General features: G+C 38.7%; 1 protein-coding gene across 1 annotated transcript in view; it reads right to left on the bottom strand.

The window, feature by feature from the left end:
• LAPTM4B (lysosomal protein transmembrane 4 beta) overlaps positions 1–15,776 on the bottom strand; it is a 58,269-nt gene extending 42,493 nt beyond the window's left edge. Inside the window, exon 1 of the mRNA XM_017669446.3 lies at positions 15,445–15,776. Coding sequence (XP_017524935.1) covers positions 15,445–15,543 — 99 coding nt within the window. The 5' untranslated portion in view covers positions 15,544–15,776. The remainder of the gene's footprint in view (positions 1–15,444) is intronic.
• Positions 15,777–15,979: the final 203 nt, after the last annotated feature.

Below are 15,979 nucleotides of genomic sequence, written 5' to 3'. Positions count from 1 at the left end.
GTACATTTTTTGTATGTGTGCAATATTCACAATAGAAATGGTTAAAAATAAGAAAATAAATTATAATCCAATGATATGCTAGCTTCAGATAATCAGCAATTTTTACACTCCATATATTTAAAATATTTTTTAAAAAGCTTTTAATGGCAGATGTGTCTTTCACAATGGGTCCAACCTCAATGGGGTAATCAAAATGAAAGTTTGAATTTTTTACTTGAAATTTAAGTCCAATTTTAGAATTCTAATCCAAATGTGCTTTTTTTTTTTTCAAATAAGCTGCTGTCTACATGGTTCTATTCTGATACTGGAATAAATTTCTGACACTTGCTATTTCAATTCAAACAACTGTTTGAATGGGGAGAAATTAGATTTACTGTAAAATCCTGTAAAAAAATAGTGTAAAATTTACATAAGAAATTGACTAAATTAGTTCACCTACTATGTGCCCAACACTTTACTTGAAACTGGGTTATACAAAGAGTAAGACATGGTCCTGGTCCCCAAGAATTAGTACAGTTCAGTGGAGTAAACATACAACAGCCAAATAAAATGTAGAATGCTGTAAAATTCATTCACTTATTCATACATTCAGTTGTTCAGAAATTACTTATTAGGCAATAAACAAAAGCCAGGCACTATGCTTAGCATCACATATATATTCCATTCCAAGTGAAAAGTAATTCTACTATACTAGTGGCTCGACAAGAAGTTGAAAGACTTCACAAGGAGATGACTATTAACAGCAGAAAGTAACAGACTTTTGGAAATCTTCAGATACAAAGATTCTAGCACAAGTAATTTTAGGGTATCAAACTAAGTGACCAAGAATTAAGTATTAACAGGAAGCCCAAGGAAACAAAAACATAAAAATAAGCCACTCTTGGTAGCCCTTTGAATAGCATTATAATTACAGCCCACGTTTTCAATGCTGAAGCTATAAATTATCTCTAGGTTACACACAGTGAGAGAAAAAGTTTAAGCAGTAAAATGGAAGTTGTCCCTTTCATTAGAGCTCCATTTCAATAGGCAATTTTTAGAAATTAGAGAGAAGTTTCCCTGAATTTAATGAGATCCTGATTACCTTGTGGCCCATACTGCATGGATAATGAGTTAAATAAATCAAGAAACCACGTACCATTTCACATTATTGAAGTAGTTTTACCTTCCTGTGCAGTGTGACTATTATACCATTCTACAGATGAGCAGTCTGACTTCAGAGGAAATCTGCACGTGGTCCTACCTGTGCTTCTCTGGGACTCAAACACTGGTACTTTGATTACAAATGCCAAACATGCTCTTTCTAGTAACCCAGGTCCTCCCCAGTAGCCACCACACCCAGTGTGCATGCCTGGCTGACTCCTAACCCCTCCCCTGGCAGCAGGCTTAGAATTCTTTTCAAGGGTGTTCCAGATAGGCTCTCTTAGTGCGGCAGAGGAGGTTGGCATGCAAAATGAAACTAATTTGCCACCCCAGCAGAAGCAATCCCAATTTCTCTGAATGGACCTGGTGTAGGTTCTTAGCTTCATTCTCAGGCTGAGACACCATTATACACTCTCCGAATATAAGGCCCTGTGATTATTAAGATGTCTAGACAGTGGACAGAAGGCAAAGGACAGTCCCCTAGCAGAAAACAGAAAGAAGAATGCTGTCCAAAGAGCTCTGAAACTGGAGAGTATGGCGTGTGGACAGAGAGAACAAACATGTCCCTTTTTATCTCTTAGAGAACATTCTGGATCTCTGAATATGAAAAGGTAGGTCGAACCTAGAGAGTACTGTAGAATGGGCTATGCAGACCTAAACCGTGCATTAAAAAAGTACCAGGTACTAAAGGGTTAGAAGGCTAGCATCTGGAAAAAGAAAAAACAAGAGAAAATACAAAGTGCAAAATGGCTGGATTAATTTGCAGTACAGCAAACGTGATGCTCTTTGTGTTCTGATATGCTCTATTCACTAGGTCTGTTAGTCCCCATTTGTAACCATTCTATTCCAACAACTTGGATTATCATAAAATATGCTTTGAAAAACTTAAATATATTACTTGCTGTGTAGTTTTAATATATAAAAATAATTTACTCCTGTAGCTGTTCACCACAGAGAGAAGTGAAACTCATAAAACAGAGCATCTTTACTAATGAAAGAAGACAGTAGCAAACCTAACCAGAATAGGAATTTTGCGTTCTTCAAAAAGTGTTATTGTACTATAGAGTTAAATTTTTCTAACAAAATAGCAATACATTCAATAAACCTAAAAACAGAAACAAAATTCAAAATTAAAGATCGAAAACATACACTAGACTTGAAATACAGTTTGCAATTCTAGAACAAAAGGTTGCTAAGGTATAACCTGATAGCTAACTTTTAACACAGTCTTAATTGTCAAATTAAAATAAAATACCATGATATAATCTAACCCCTGTCTTAAATGTTTTGTAATCATAACACTGAACTGCTGAATAATACTTTCTCCTTTCCATTCATAAAGTGCACAACATAAATACTCATCACTGTGAATCTAGGTAGTGGAACATTCTTGAAGGTGATGTCAATATCTGATATTGTTACTCTTAGGTGAAAGAAAACAGTACCAGATTATTTCAAAAGTAGCCTCTGAAGATCATTGTTCTTAGCTATTCTCAAAGTAAACTAATGAGATTATCTAGTAAATTATTACCTATTATTTACATAAATAACAAATACCTTTAAAATTTTATTCTTGTTTGCATACTTACTTTAGAGTAAATATTAAGATTATCTAAGATGCTCCCACTTAATTTCTAAACTGCTGGTAGGGAGAAAAACAGGTAAAGAAATTATTCTCAGTTAACAACAAAAGAATCAAAGAAAGCACCCATTGTCTTTACTAACTTCAATTTTTAAATGTTTTCACAAAAGCTTTGTAGTATTTCTGTTATTAAAGTTTGCTCTTTATAGGTATACTTTGACTTGCATAACCATGCCTTCTTTCAATTACTTGTTCTATTCAATACCATTTGAAGGAATAAAAGTTAATAGCCAAAGTTTTAACTACACAAGCAAAATTCTAGGAAAAGGAATTTAGCATCAGAAATGTGTAAGTCCACCAAACCAATGCTACCAAAAGTATGGTATGCAGACCAGTAGCTTCAGCATCACCCATGGCTTATTACTAATGTAAAATCTTCCCCAGATCTAATGAATCAGAAATCAATGTCAGTAAGACTGACAACTGACCTCTCTGCAGGAAAGGAGAGACCAAAGACAGGGGAAGGGAAGGGTCAGTGTGTTCAGAAACAATAACTCAATCTTGGACTGAAATATCTTTAAAGCATGAGAGCCCAATAAAGACGTTTTCCAAGTACACCTGTCAGAGTTTGACACCAACAGATCCTCACTAACAAAAATTTTAAGTATGTATTTCAGACAAAGGATAGTAATCCTAGACAGCAAAGAAAATGATGGATCATGTACTTTACACATTTTGGGTATTAAAATACCCATTTTTTAAATAAAAACCATAGATGGCCAAAAAAAAAAAAAAGATGGACAAAGAGAGATGTAAATATGTGGGTAATTCTAAATAAACACTTATTATACAGATCAATGTCTTAGGAAGCTTTTTAAAAAAGACACTAAAATACAAGAAATGGCTCGAGTTAAATGACTTGTTCAAAGGAAGGGGAAAGATATTAACTCTAGATTGTGGTATGTTAAGTATACATGTTTACAATTTCTTGAGTGAACTACTAAAATAATAGAAATAGAATATAACTTACAAAATAACAGACAGAAAAAAATGTGTAAGAAAGAACAGTCAATATATATGAAAGGTGACAACAAAGGGCAGAAAAACTAAAACAAGTCCTAACATACTAATCACTGTTAATGTTAAGTGGACTAATTTCTCCAGTTAAAGACAAAGATGGTCAGTCTCTTCAAAACTGCCACTTTCATCCCTAAATCTTCCTATGTGCCATATCAAAGGGCCACACGTTCTCTTCTGTAGTATTTATCACAATTTTGTTTCAATATCTATTTGTATGGTTACTAATTAATATATATTAATTGCTGATTAATATTTATTTCCTCTAGTAGACCACAGATTCCACGTTGGCAAGGACTCGGTCTATTTTGAACCACCAGTAGTCTATTTCTTTATTACCAGCACCTGGCATAGTTCCTGACACACAGGAAGGTCTCCAAAAAAAAAAATCTATTAAAGAAGGAAGGAAGGAGGGAAGAAAGAAACTGGATAAGCATCAATGTACCTTCTAGGCTTAAATTGTCTACAGTTATTTTCTTTTGAGATGGGAAGACATCAACAAAGTGCTATTCAAGAAGCAAACCCCCCTCTCTTTAAGCATAAGGTGGAAGAAGACATACTACCCTGGTCTGGAGACTTGATATTTTTAGCCTGAATGTTATCTCTTCTGTGAAGTTGGACTCACCAGGCTGTCTTCAAGAGAAGCTATTAAGTACTTAGATCACTTGACAATCATAATTTAGTGTCCTCTAAAGGAAAAGAATATAAAGGCCTAAGGTGAGGAGTAATCATCTCAATGTTGATTGTATTTCTCCATTTAATATTAATAAACTGGCATTCTGGTTTTATGTGTCAATCTACTATGAGTTCAGTCAGTGTGAATTAGCCACTTAACTTTAGAGTGTTGACAAGATCCAACCTCGGGTCCAAGAAGGTTGAAGGCTCACTAAGGATGGGCCAAACTCTGATGCACACCATCTGGCCTTACCTAAGTGACCCCCTAAATGCTTCTTTCCTTCTAACCTGTAACACCTCCAGTCTTGCAACCCTCAGGCCCTCCACTGTTAGTCAACACAGATTTCAGTACCTACTATGTGCCAAGTGTTACTGCTTCACCATCTCTACGCCATGGAACCAACTCTCCACCTACTTTTAGCAGCTCAAGGCTAACAAAAGAAAGAAGCTCAAGCTTATTTTTACTAATAACTTGAAATGATTATTTATTTCAAGCATTTTTTGGCCTCCACATATTTCCTTGAGAAATATATTTTCCCTTGGAAGCTGCCACTGCAAAAAAGCTACTCTAAACCTTTATAAGTCTGTTAAGAGAAATTGAGGTAGTGTGAAGTTGGTATAATTTTTATTTTATTTCTAGTAAAACGGCTTATCCAGTTTATAGCTCTTCAGAAACTCTTACCAAGACTCCAAAAGAGCCAAGGGAGGTGGGAGAAAGAGGAGAAAGCAGTGGATGACACTGCTAGGGCTCACACATTATTTCCACTAGTGCCCCTTTATGAACAATGTATCTGCCCCAAAGCAGGTGGGTTGGGAGGGGAGAATTGTGCTACTTCTTTCATGGTGAAGATTCAAAGTAGGCAAAACAAATAGATTATATGTTCACACATACACTCATCATAGTGCAAAACTCATGTTAACCACTTTCATACTTGATGCTTTGTTAAGTCTCATATATTTAAAAAAGGTACAGGAGAGAGTGATATTAATAAAACAGCTTGGATGGCCATCTTTAATATATTTTGAGCCAGCCTGTCTTTAAAATGTTATGATGAATGCAGCAAAAGCTGAAAAACATATTAAATACTACTGGAATCTACATCAGCCAGTATTTCATACAACTGCCCTTAATTAGCTTGGGATGGTTCAACCATTGTGAAAAGCAATATGGAGGTAAAACTAAAAGTAGAAATACCACTTGACCCAGGAATTCCACTCCTAGGAATTTACCCAAAGAAAACAACTTCTCAGAATCAAAAAGACATATGCATACCTATGCTTATTGCAGCACTATTTACAATAGCCAAGAAATGGAAGCAATCTAAGTGTCCAACAGTAGATGAATGGATAAAGAAGAGGTAGTACATGTACACAATGGAATATTATTCAGCCCTAAGAAGAAAATAAATCCTACCATTTGCAACAACATGGATGGAGCTAGAGGGTATTATGCTCTGTGAAATAAGTCAGGCAGAAAAAGACAAATACCAAAAGATTTCCCTCATTTGTGGAGTACAACAATGAAACAAAACTGAAGGAACAAAACAGCAGCAGACTCACAGACTCCAAGAAGGGACTAGTGGTTACCAAAGGGAAGGGGTAGGGGAAGGCAGGTGGGGAGGGAGGGAGAAGAGGATTGTAGGGTATCATGATTAGTGTACATGGTGTGTGTGGGGTCATGGAGAAGACAGTGTAGCACAGAGAAGACAAGTAGGGACTCTGTGGCATCTTAATACACTGATAGACAGTGACTGCAATGGGGTATGGGGGGGGACTCGATATAAGGGTGAATGTAGTAACCACATTGTTTTTCTTGTGAAACTTTCATAAGAGTGTGTATCAATGATACCTTAATTTAAAAAAATGAAAAAAATTAGTTTGAGGTGGTGGGAAGGAAGCACTTGTATTTTAAAAAGGGGGCTCATTGGAGATTTCTCAAAATCCTGTTTCCTTCACTATCCAAATCTATTTAACCCCTGAATTCATATGGAGAAAGTCTGAGAGCAAGACAGACTTCTATGATTCACTAACTGATAAAAATTTCCATTCATATTATTCACACCATTAGCAAGTGAGAGCCTTGTGCTAGTGAGATCTGCCATCTTCTATATCTCCTATCTGGAGTACTATAACACATCTGGTTGTCCAGCCATCTAAAACAGTCTCCTATTTTAATCTTTGTTAAGTACTGAATTCTAAAAGCAGCAAGAGAAAAACAATCTATTATATGAAAGGGAACCCTCATAAGACTATCAGCAGATATTTCAGCAGAAATTTTGTAAGCCAGAGGGAGTGGCATGATATATTTAAAGTGGTGAAAGAAAAAAACTTTCAACCAAGAAGACACACACACGCACGCACACACAAATGGACTATTATTCAGCAACAACATGGATGGACCTGAAGGGCATTATACTAAATGATATAAAGCTATCATTCAGAATTGAAGGATAAGAGTTTTCCAGATAAGCAAAAACGAAAGGAATTCATCACCACTAAACTGTCCTTATAAGAAATGTTAAAGTGACTCCTTTAAACTGAGAGGAAAGGGTGCTAATTAGTAACAAGAAAACATATAAAAGAATAAATTTCACTGGAAAGGTAAATATATAGCAAAGGTAGTGCACTGATGATTTTAAAAACTAGTACAAAGGTTAAAAGACAGTAGTAAATATAACTATGATTATAATAATCAGTTAAGGAATACATACAAGATAAAAAGATGTAAAATGTACCATTTAACATGGGGTGAGGGTAGTAAAAATGTTGAGCTCAAGAATAGGATCAAACTTAAGTTGTGATCAACTTGAATTGGACTGTTGTAAGTTGTTGCATGTAAGCCTCATGGTAAATGCAAAACAAAAACCTACAGTAAGTATACAAAAGATGAAAAGAAAGGAATGTAATTTAACCAGTAAAGAAAGTCATCAAACCACAAAAGAAGAAAGCAAGGGAAGAAGGAACAGAGATGAACTTCAAAAACAACCAGTAAAAAAATTAACAGAAAGGCAACAAGTACATACCTATCAGCAATTACTTAAATGTAAATGGACTAAAATCTCCAATCAAAAAACACAGAGTGGGTGAATGGATTACAAAAACAACCCATCTGTATGCTGCCTACAAGAGACTCACTTCAGATATAAGGACATACACAGACTCTAAGTGAAGGGATGGACAAAGATATTCTATGCAAATGGAAACCAAAAGAAAGCTAGAGTAGCCATCACACAAAACAGACTAAAAGGAAGACTGTAACAAGAGATTCTGTTACAGAATGATAAAGGGATCGATCCAGTAAGAGGATATAACGTCTGTAAATATTTATGCACCCCACATAGCAGCACCTAAATATATAAAGCAAGTATTATCAGATCTAAAGGGAGAAACAGACAGCAATACAGTAATAGTAGGGGACTTTTATACCTTCCCTACATCACAGATAGGTCATCCAGAAAGAAAATCAATAAAGGAACAATGGCCCTAAAGGACTTGTTGAACCAGATGGACTTAACAGATACACACAGAACATTCTATCCAAAAGCAACAGTATACATATTTTCTTAAGTGCACATGGAGCATTTACCAGGACAGATCAAATGTTAGGCCACAAAACAAGTCTTAATAAATTTAAGAGGACTTAAATTATATCAAGCATTTCGTCTGACCACAATGGCAGGAAACTAGAAATTAATTACACAAAACTGGAAAATTCACATTATGTGGAGATTACACAACATGCTACTGAACAACCAATGGGTCAAAGAAATCAACAGAAATACAAAATACCTTGAGACAAATGAAACAGAAATGTGACATACCAAAATTTGTGGGATGCAGCAAAAGCAGTTGTAAGGGAAGTTCACAGTAATGAATATATTTTGTATTTGTATGATAAATAGATACAAGTAAACAAATACAAATGGACATCATATTGGACCATTAACATAATGAAAAGCAACCTACTGAATGGGAGAAAGTATTTGCAAATCATATATCTGGTAAAAGGCTAATATCCAAAATATATAAAGAACTCATACAAGTCAATACCAGAAAAACAAGCAATCTAATTAAAAATGCACAGAGGATCTGAATAGACATTTTTCCAAAGAAGACATAAAGATGGCCAGCAGGTACATCAAACAATGCCCAACATCAATAATCATCAGAAATGCAAATCAAAACCACACTGAGATTCCATCTGAAACCTGCTGGAATGGTTACTATCAAAACAACAAAAAATTACAAGTAGTAGCAAGGATATGGAGAAAGAGAACCCCCATATACTGTTAGTGGGAATGTAAAATGGTGCAGTCACTATGGAAAACAGTATGGTGGTTCCTCAGAAAATTAAAAATAAAACTACCATATAATCCATTAATTCCACTTTTGTTATATAACCAAAGAAGATGAAAACACTAACTCAAAAAGATATATGCATTCTGATCCCCCTTCACTGCAAGCATTCTTTACAAAAGCCAAGATATGGAAACAACCTAAGTGTCCATAACATAAAGAAATTGTTATACTGTTATACAAACACACACACACACACACACACACACACACACACACACGGACTATTATTCAGCAACAACATGGATGGACCTGAAGGGCATTATACTAAGTGAAATAAGAGAAAGATAAATACTGTATGATCTCTCTTCTGTTTGAAATCTAAAATTAAAAAAAAAAAAATCAAGAGAACAGATTAGTGGTTGCCAGAGGTGAGAATAGAAGGGTGGGTGAAGGGGATCAAAAGGTCAAAAGAAAAAAATTAATGAATATGGTACATTACTAAGCAACAAAATAATCAAAAGACACAAACAGAAACAAAACAAAAAAGTCTTCCACTGGAATAAAATGTTTTCACACTATCACCCTTATTCATGATTCCTCAATGTTTCCCCACTGCCTACAGATAAAAGCCAAACTCTTTAGCCTGGTATTTTAATCTTTTACAATCTAATATAGTAGGGAAAACACTAGGCAATGAGATTACATAAATCCTATGCATTAGACCATATTCTGCCCTGGACTTACGGACTAAGTCATAGAATCTGACAGCAGGAAAGAAACTACTAATCTTCAATGGGCATATAGCCACCTATTGTGCCTGACTTCAGGCTGCTTTGAGGTCTAAATAAGAACAAATGTGAAAGCCCACTGAAGACTATCAACCACTCCTACAAATAGAAAATGCTGGCTTTACTATCCAGTATTGCCACCCAGACAAAAATCAATAGTTATGCACCAGAACTCCTCGGCATACAAACCCATCCGGCTTGGGGTACATAAGCAAGCTGTGACCTGCAAGGTGAACTAGCTGATTATTAGAAAGGCCAGATCATAAAGCCAAGAGACCAGCTACTCGGACCTCTTTTATCCTTTATAATCTGATATACAGCCAACTACCCCATGAGTACTGTCTGGCTCAAAGAGGCATTCAGTATATATTTGCTGAAGACTAAATTCCTGAAATACACTTGGATGATGACAAAAGGATGATATATACAAAGGGGGACTCATCCTAGGTATTAATTTCAGATGCTTCTAACCAGAAGTACCCCTTGTAAAAACACATTAAGGAAATCATGTGGTAAAACAATAAATTACAAAATTACACCCTGTTTCAGGGTGTCAAGAGAGGTTAGGTCCTGATGGTAAAATATATTCCATATAAAACAGGGGCTGCAGCGTGTTGAAAAGAAAATACAGGCCGAACACAGGTTTCCTTCTCCAAGGCCAACTCACCAAACTGGGATTTAATGCCTAATATAATGGTAGTTTCAGCCTCTCCCAGGAGTGGAATTTTAAACCAATCAATTTGGACCTTGTAGTTAGGTAATCTGCACAGACCCCCTGCTCCTTTTAAAGGAGTTAGTAACTTGAAACAATCCCTAATCTCTTCTTTTGCTAGTAATTTATGCCCTACCCTCAGGTCTATAAAAACCTGCCATTTTGTACCACTCCTTGGAGCACCTCTTGTCTCGCTAGATGGGAGGTTGCCTGATACATGAATCACTTAATAAAACCAATTAGATCTCCAAGTTTACTTGACTGAGTTTTGTTTTTTATGAGCCTAAAGAGTATTAAGTTGGCAATTTTTTATCTTCATTCTCCCTCTCCTCCTCTCAGTAACACTCTCAGACTCTCTGGAAAAATTACTCAGCTCTTTGCTCTCAACCCAATGTTTGAGGAAAATTAATCCCACCTACAGTTCACATCCCTCCTAGTCAATAATTCAAGGACAGGAGAATATCCCAGAGCTAAATTCATTAGTATATTCTAGTCAGAGAACCCTGGCCTATGTGCTGCAGGGGTGAACAGATAAATTTGTCTAGACAGAATGTCAGGACTTAGGGCTTAAGTACTGGCTTGTACTATGGCAGCATGTTTCCAAAAGGAGGATAACCTGAAAGGGAAGGGGACGGCAGTGATGGGAAAGGAGATGTGGCCAAAACCGCTGTGCTTAACTGTTTAAGCCAATTTAAGTTAGGTCGAAATATACAGACCTCCCTGGGATAGTGGGCCAAAGATTTCAGGAGCAGCACAAATTCACATTTGTGTTTAAGAAACAAACTGTAAAGTGGTTGATAGTTTCCTGGACTTTCATATTTGTTCTTATTTAGACCTCAAAGCAACCCTGGGGTCAGGGACAATAGGTGGTGATAAACCCATTTAAGATTAATAGTTTCTTTCCAGCTGTCAGGCTCTTTTTGTGTCTGGGAAGTGCATCTTTAATAATTTGAAAGAAACAGATTATTGATGGCAAGACTACCAGCAGTGAGACCAGATATGAGACTTATGTAATAGTCAAGTGAGTGCTAATCAGAGACTGAATGAGGGAAATGGTAACAAAAATAAGAACAGAACAGAATAAGGAGGTTATCAGGAGGTAGAGCAAAAAATCAACAGGACATGGAAATGGAACAAGAGAAGAGATTTAGGTGGCAAGAGCAATGTGGCACCTAGCTGAGAAGTCTATATAGATGGTAAGAGACTAGAGTATAGGCAAGTTTGGGGAGGAAGTTAATGGATTCAGGTTTACAACACCAAGTTTTGCTGGAGAGAGAGAGGAAACCCTAGAAGACTGCGTAGCGAACTGTTTCAAGTATTTCTTTCCTATCATGATCTCTCTAAAATCCAGGACAAGTCAGTCTTCATTCTCTGCAAAGATGGCTAAGCATCATACTTGTCTTTCTAAAAATGTTTGTACTTATTAAAGGCTATGAGATAATTCAACTTCTTTTGGGTTAAGCAATTAAACTTTTTAAAATAAACAGACACAAACATCTATCTCACATCATAACACAAAAATTAATTTGAGATGGATCACAGGTGCAAACATAAAAGCTAAAGCCATAAAGCCTCCAAAGAAAATATAAGAGAATATCTTTACAATGTTAGGGTAGGCACAGATTTCTTAGAACATAAAATACTAACAATAAAAGAAAAATATTGACAAACTGGACCTAATCAAAATTTAAAACTTCTGTTCATCAAAATGTACCATTAAGAAAATGAGTAGACAAGCCACCCAATGGGCAAAATATTCAGAAAATATATACTGAACAAAGGACTGGTACCCCAAATATACAGAGTTCTTACAAATCAATAGGAAAAAGATAAAACCCAATTTTAAAATGTGCAGTAAATAGCACATCGAAAGGATGATATACAATTGGTCAATAAGCAAAGATGAATTTTTACACATCAATAATCAGAAGGAAATGCAAACAAAAGCCACCAAGAGCTATCACTACAGAACCAAAAGAATGGCTAAAATTAAAAAGACCAACCACATCAAATACGAACAAGGGCATGAGACCAACCACAACTTCATACATTGCTGGTTCAAGTGCAAAATGGCAGAATGAATTTGGAAAACTGGTGGGCAGTTTCTTATGAAATTTAACATACATCTATCCAATGACCAGCAATTCCACTCCTAGGTATTTACTCAAAAGAAATAAAACTGTATGTCCACAAAATGTCTTGTACAAGAATGTTCAGAGGAGCTTTATCCATAATAGCCTCAAACTGGAATTGACCCAAATAGCCATCGTCTGGCAAATGAAGAAATAAATTGTGGTATATTCATGCAATAAAACAATACACAGCAATAAAAAGGAAAAAGCTATTGATATGTTCTAACAATATGAATGAGTCTAAAAGATGTGTTGCTAAGTCAAAGAAACCCAATACAGAAGAAGAGAAACAGCATAGTTCCATTGATATTGAGAGGTAAAACTCACGGGGTATGGGTTGTGTATGGCGGGGATTAACCAAGAAGACCCACAAGGGAACTTTCTAGGGTTCTGGAAATGTTTTCTAGGGGTGTGGGTTACATAAGTAGTATGCATTTGCCAATCCAATAACCTGTACATTTAATCCCTGTGAATTTCACCATATGTAAACTATGCCTTAATAGAAGGGAAAAACAAAACAAAAAGTGATCTGTACTACAAATATCTGAAATCAACACGCTTTACTACTGTGTCAGTATCTGTACTGTTAGACTGAAGGAAACATGTACTATTCCACAGCAAAAACAATACCACAAACCTTTAAGACAGTGCAAACAGGACTTAAACATTACTCGGATCACAAACCAACCATGGAACCATATTATAAATCACCTAAGCACTCTAGCTTAGTTTCAGTTTTCTCACCTATAAAATGGGAATAAGAAAATCTACCTAACCAGGAATACATAAAAAGTGAGTTTAGGCAAGGCATCTACTACAGTACCTGGCACACAGGACCTTAGTGATTTGTACTGGTAGGAAACAACAATTAGTAAAGGCATAAAAAATTTCCGCTTCACCTATGTGGCGTAACAGGCAATTATTTAGTAACTTAAGGAAGAGCCCTTCTAGTGGAGCTTATTTGAATATCTACTGAAAAGCCCTACCTGTTTTCATGAAAACTCCCCCCTTTCTGATAACTGATCCCACTCCATCCAGATGGCTGGTGGGGTGCAAGGGGAAGGGGAAGGAAGAAGAGGTGTCTTATTTTTCAGTGACCCCACTCACTCATCCTAAAAATGCTCAGGTAAATCAAAGTTTGGGTGACCGAATTATATTCAAAGGGATGAGGAAAACTCACTGTTTAAAATATATATACTAAGCTGTTTTATAAAATGCAAATGATTTCTATAAAGATTATCAGTACTTAAGCCAGGCTTTTTCCATTTATTAGCTTTACCTAAAGCAGCATCTTCTATCTGCTAGAAAGCTTTCTAATTATCTTCAAAAGGCCGTATTTCCAAATGCAAAAACATGCACACCAATAACTACTTTCAACAAAGAGCATCCTCAAACAGTAGACAAAGTAGACTCTCCTTTTATCACACCAATTGTCTGGTTGGAATATAGCCAACAACAGGGCTCCAGTAGATTTATCTTTCCAGCAGATCATGTAGTACATTTGCCTAATGCAGTGCCCTAGATCTTACAAATCACATCCACTGATGCACTTGCAAATCTGCAGATTTGAGCATTTTCAAGGAGGACACAAAGCCATTTGTATAAAACCGTCTGTCTTGATCTTCCGTAAGAAGCACTATTTTGACCACCTACTATCTTTTCGCTATAATTTCAAGTTTCTGTAAAGGACTTCTTGGCTTTTAGCAAAGTGAGGGTTGAGCCAAGAGGCCAATCTTCTATCTGCATTCACACTGCACAAGAACCCACACATACCGGAGATATGTTTGAAAGCTTTTAAGGCCAAAAATTTCTGTTGTGTGGCCTGTGACAGGCACTGACTAAAGGAAACTTTATACATAGCACAGAGAACACCACATGCCTGGGGCGAAAACATTTTGCTTAAAAATGGCACAACACAATTCGACATCAAGTCCATTATTATATCAAAAAATGGAATAAGAACCAAAACAAAAACTGATGATCAAGGTAGGAATTTATTCTCACAAAAAAGTTGTATATGCCATCTTAGTGCCATTTTAAAGTATTTTTGCTCATGATGCGGTGGTACTGGCTGCCAAGTGGATAGGGTCAACTCTCCATCACCACACAACGGCATCAGGCTCTGTAATGGTGCGGTCTAGGGGTGCCGACAATCAAAAGGACGGAGTAGGCACATGGAAACACTCCATCGGGTTTCCTCACTGCCCCTGATAATCATTGCTCCCCTTACAAATGAGATCTCAAAAGCATCAACCTCAAAAAAAAAAATTCAGATCTGCCTTCGGTGTCTGCTAAGAAAGGTACAGGGATCACCTGTCAATAGGCAGGAAAGTAAGTGGGTGTAAAATGGCTTCCCCGGGCCGACTGAAATGCAGTAAATCACAAGGAAATTCCGTCCTACAGTAACGGTTTCACAACAAACATGTGAGGAGAACATTCGGAATGTGACATGACCCCCCAGCCATTTCAACTCGGGATCCGAACGTGCGCAGAGGCCGGGTCTGCACGGGGAGCAGGCGCCGGCAGGGAGAATGGGCGCGCAGGTCTGCAACGCTGACCACACGGTGGCTGAACGGGCCCGTCACCCCCTGCCGCCGCCGGGACCCAACAAAAGACAAAGCCAACCGGGGGTCGTAAGAAAGAAAAGGAAACACGTGACCCGCAGATAGGCTCAGAGTTCCCGGGCACCGGGCGCACTTTCCCGGGAACCCACCGAGGCCGCAGCGCGCTCGCTCCACGCGCACCCCGCCCGAAATGCCCCGAACTCCGGGCCCTGAGCGGACCCACGCCACGGCTTGGCCCCGCCGAGGGATCGCGGACGGGCTCACCCAGAGAATTGTTTCTAATAATATAACTTTAGGCGGATTAGCGCCGGCGTCTCCCCACCCCAAGGCCGAACCGGGAGCCAACTTGTGGGGTGAAAAGCCAAGCAGGGGGGCCGGACCGGAGTCCCGGGTCCGGGTGCCGGAGGGCTCGGGGCGCCGACGCCCCCTCCCCTCAGGTGCGCCCCGGCGCGTCGCCGCGGCCCGCCGCGCTCACCAGGTACCAGACACCCAGCAGGATGGTGCCGGTGCGGACATGGCAGCACAGGCAGCAGCTGTTGGAGTAGAACCGCGTCCAGGGTGCGACCATCTTCATCGCTCGGTCGGCGGGCGCAGTGGCGCGAGCGCGCGCCCAAGTTTGCAGGAGCGTCGGCTGCGTTGCTCCGGGCTGGCCGCGCGGCTGCTGCGGGCTCCTCCGCCGCTCTCGCTCCGGCGACCGACTCCGCTCGCCGCTGGCCCGCCGGCCCTCGCTCCGCACCTCCACCGAGAGCTCCGAGAGGCTGCCGCGGGCGGACCCTGAGCTCGGAAGACGGCGAGCGGAGGAGGAGCAGGAGGAGGCGGGGCGGCCTCGGTTCACGTGACCCGCGCCCGGCCCGTGACGTCACCGAGGGCTGCAGCCGGCTGCAGGCGCCGCCAACCCGGGTAAATAACTAAATCAGCTTGCACCGTTGTCGGGTCCCAAAGGCGGCCTGCAGCGCAGTTCCGGGCCTTCCCGCCCTCGTTTGGTCATTTGTGTAACTCTACCACAGGTT

This window comes from Manis javanica, chromosome 2 (assembly GCF_040802235.1).
Source record: "Manis javanica isolate MJ-LG chromosome 2, MJ_LKY, whole genome shotgun sequence".
NCBI lineage: Eukaryota > Metazoa > Chordata > Mammalia > Pholidota > Manidae > Manis > Manis javanica.
This window is presented reverse-complemented; position numbering and strand designations above follow the sequence as displayed.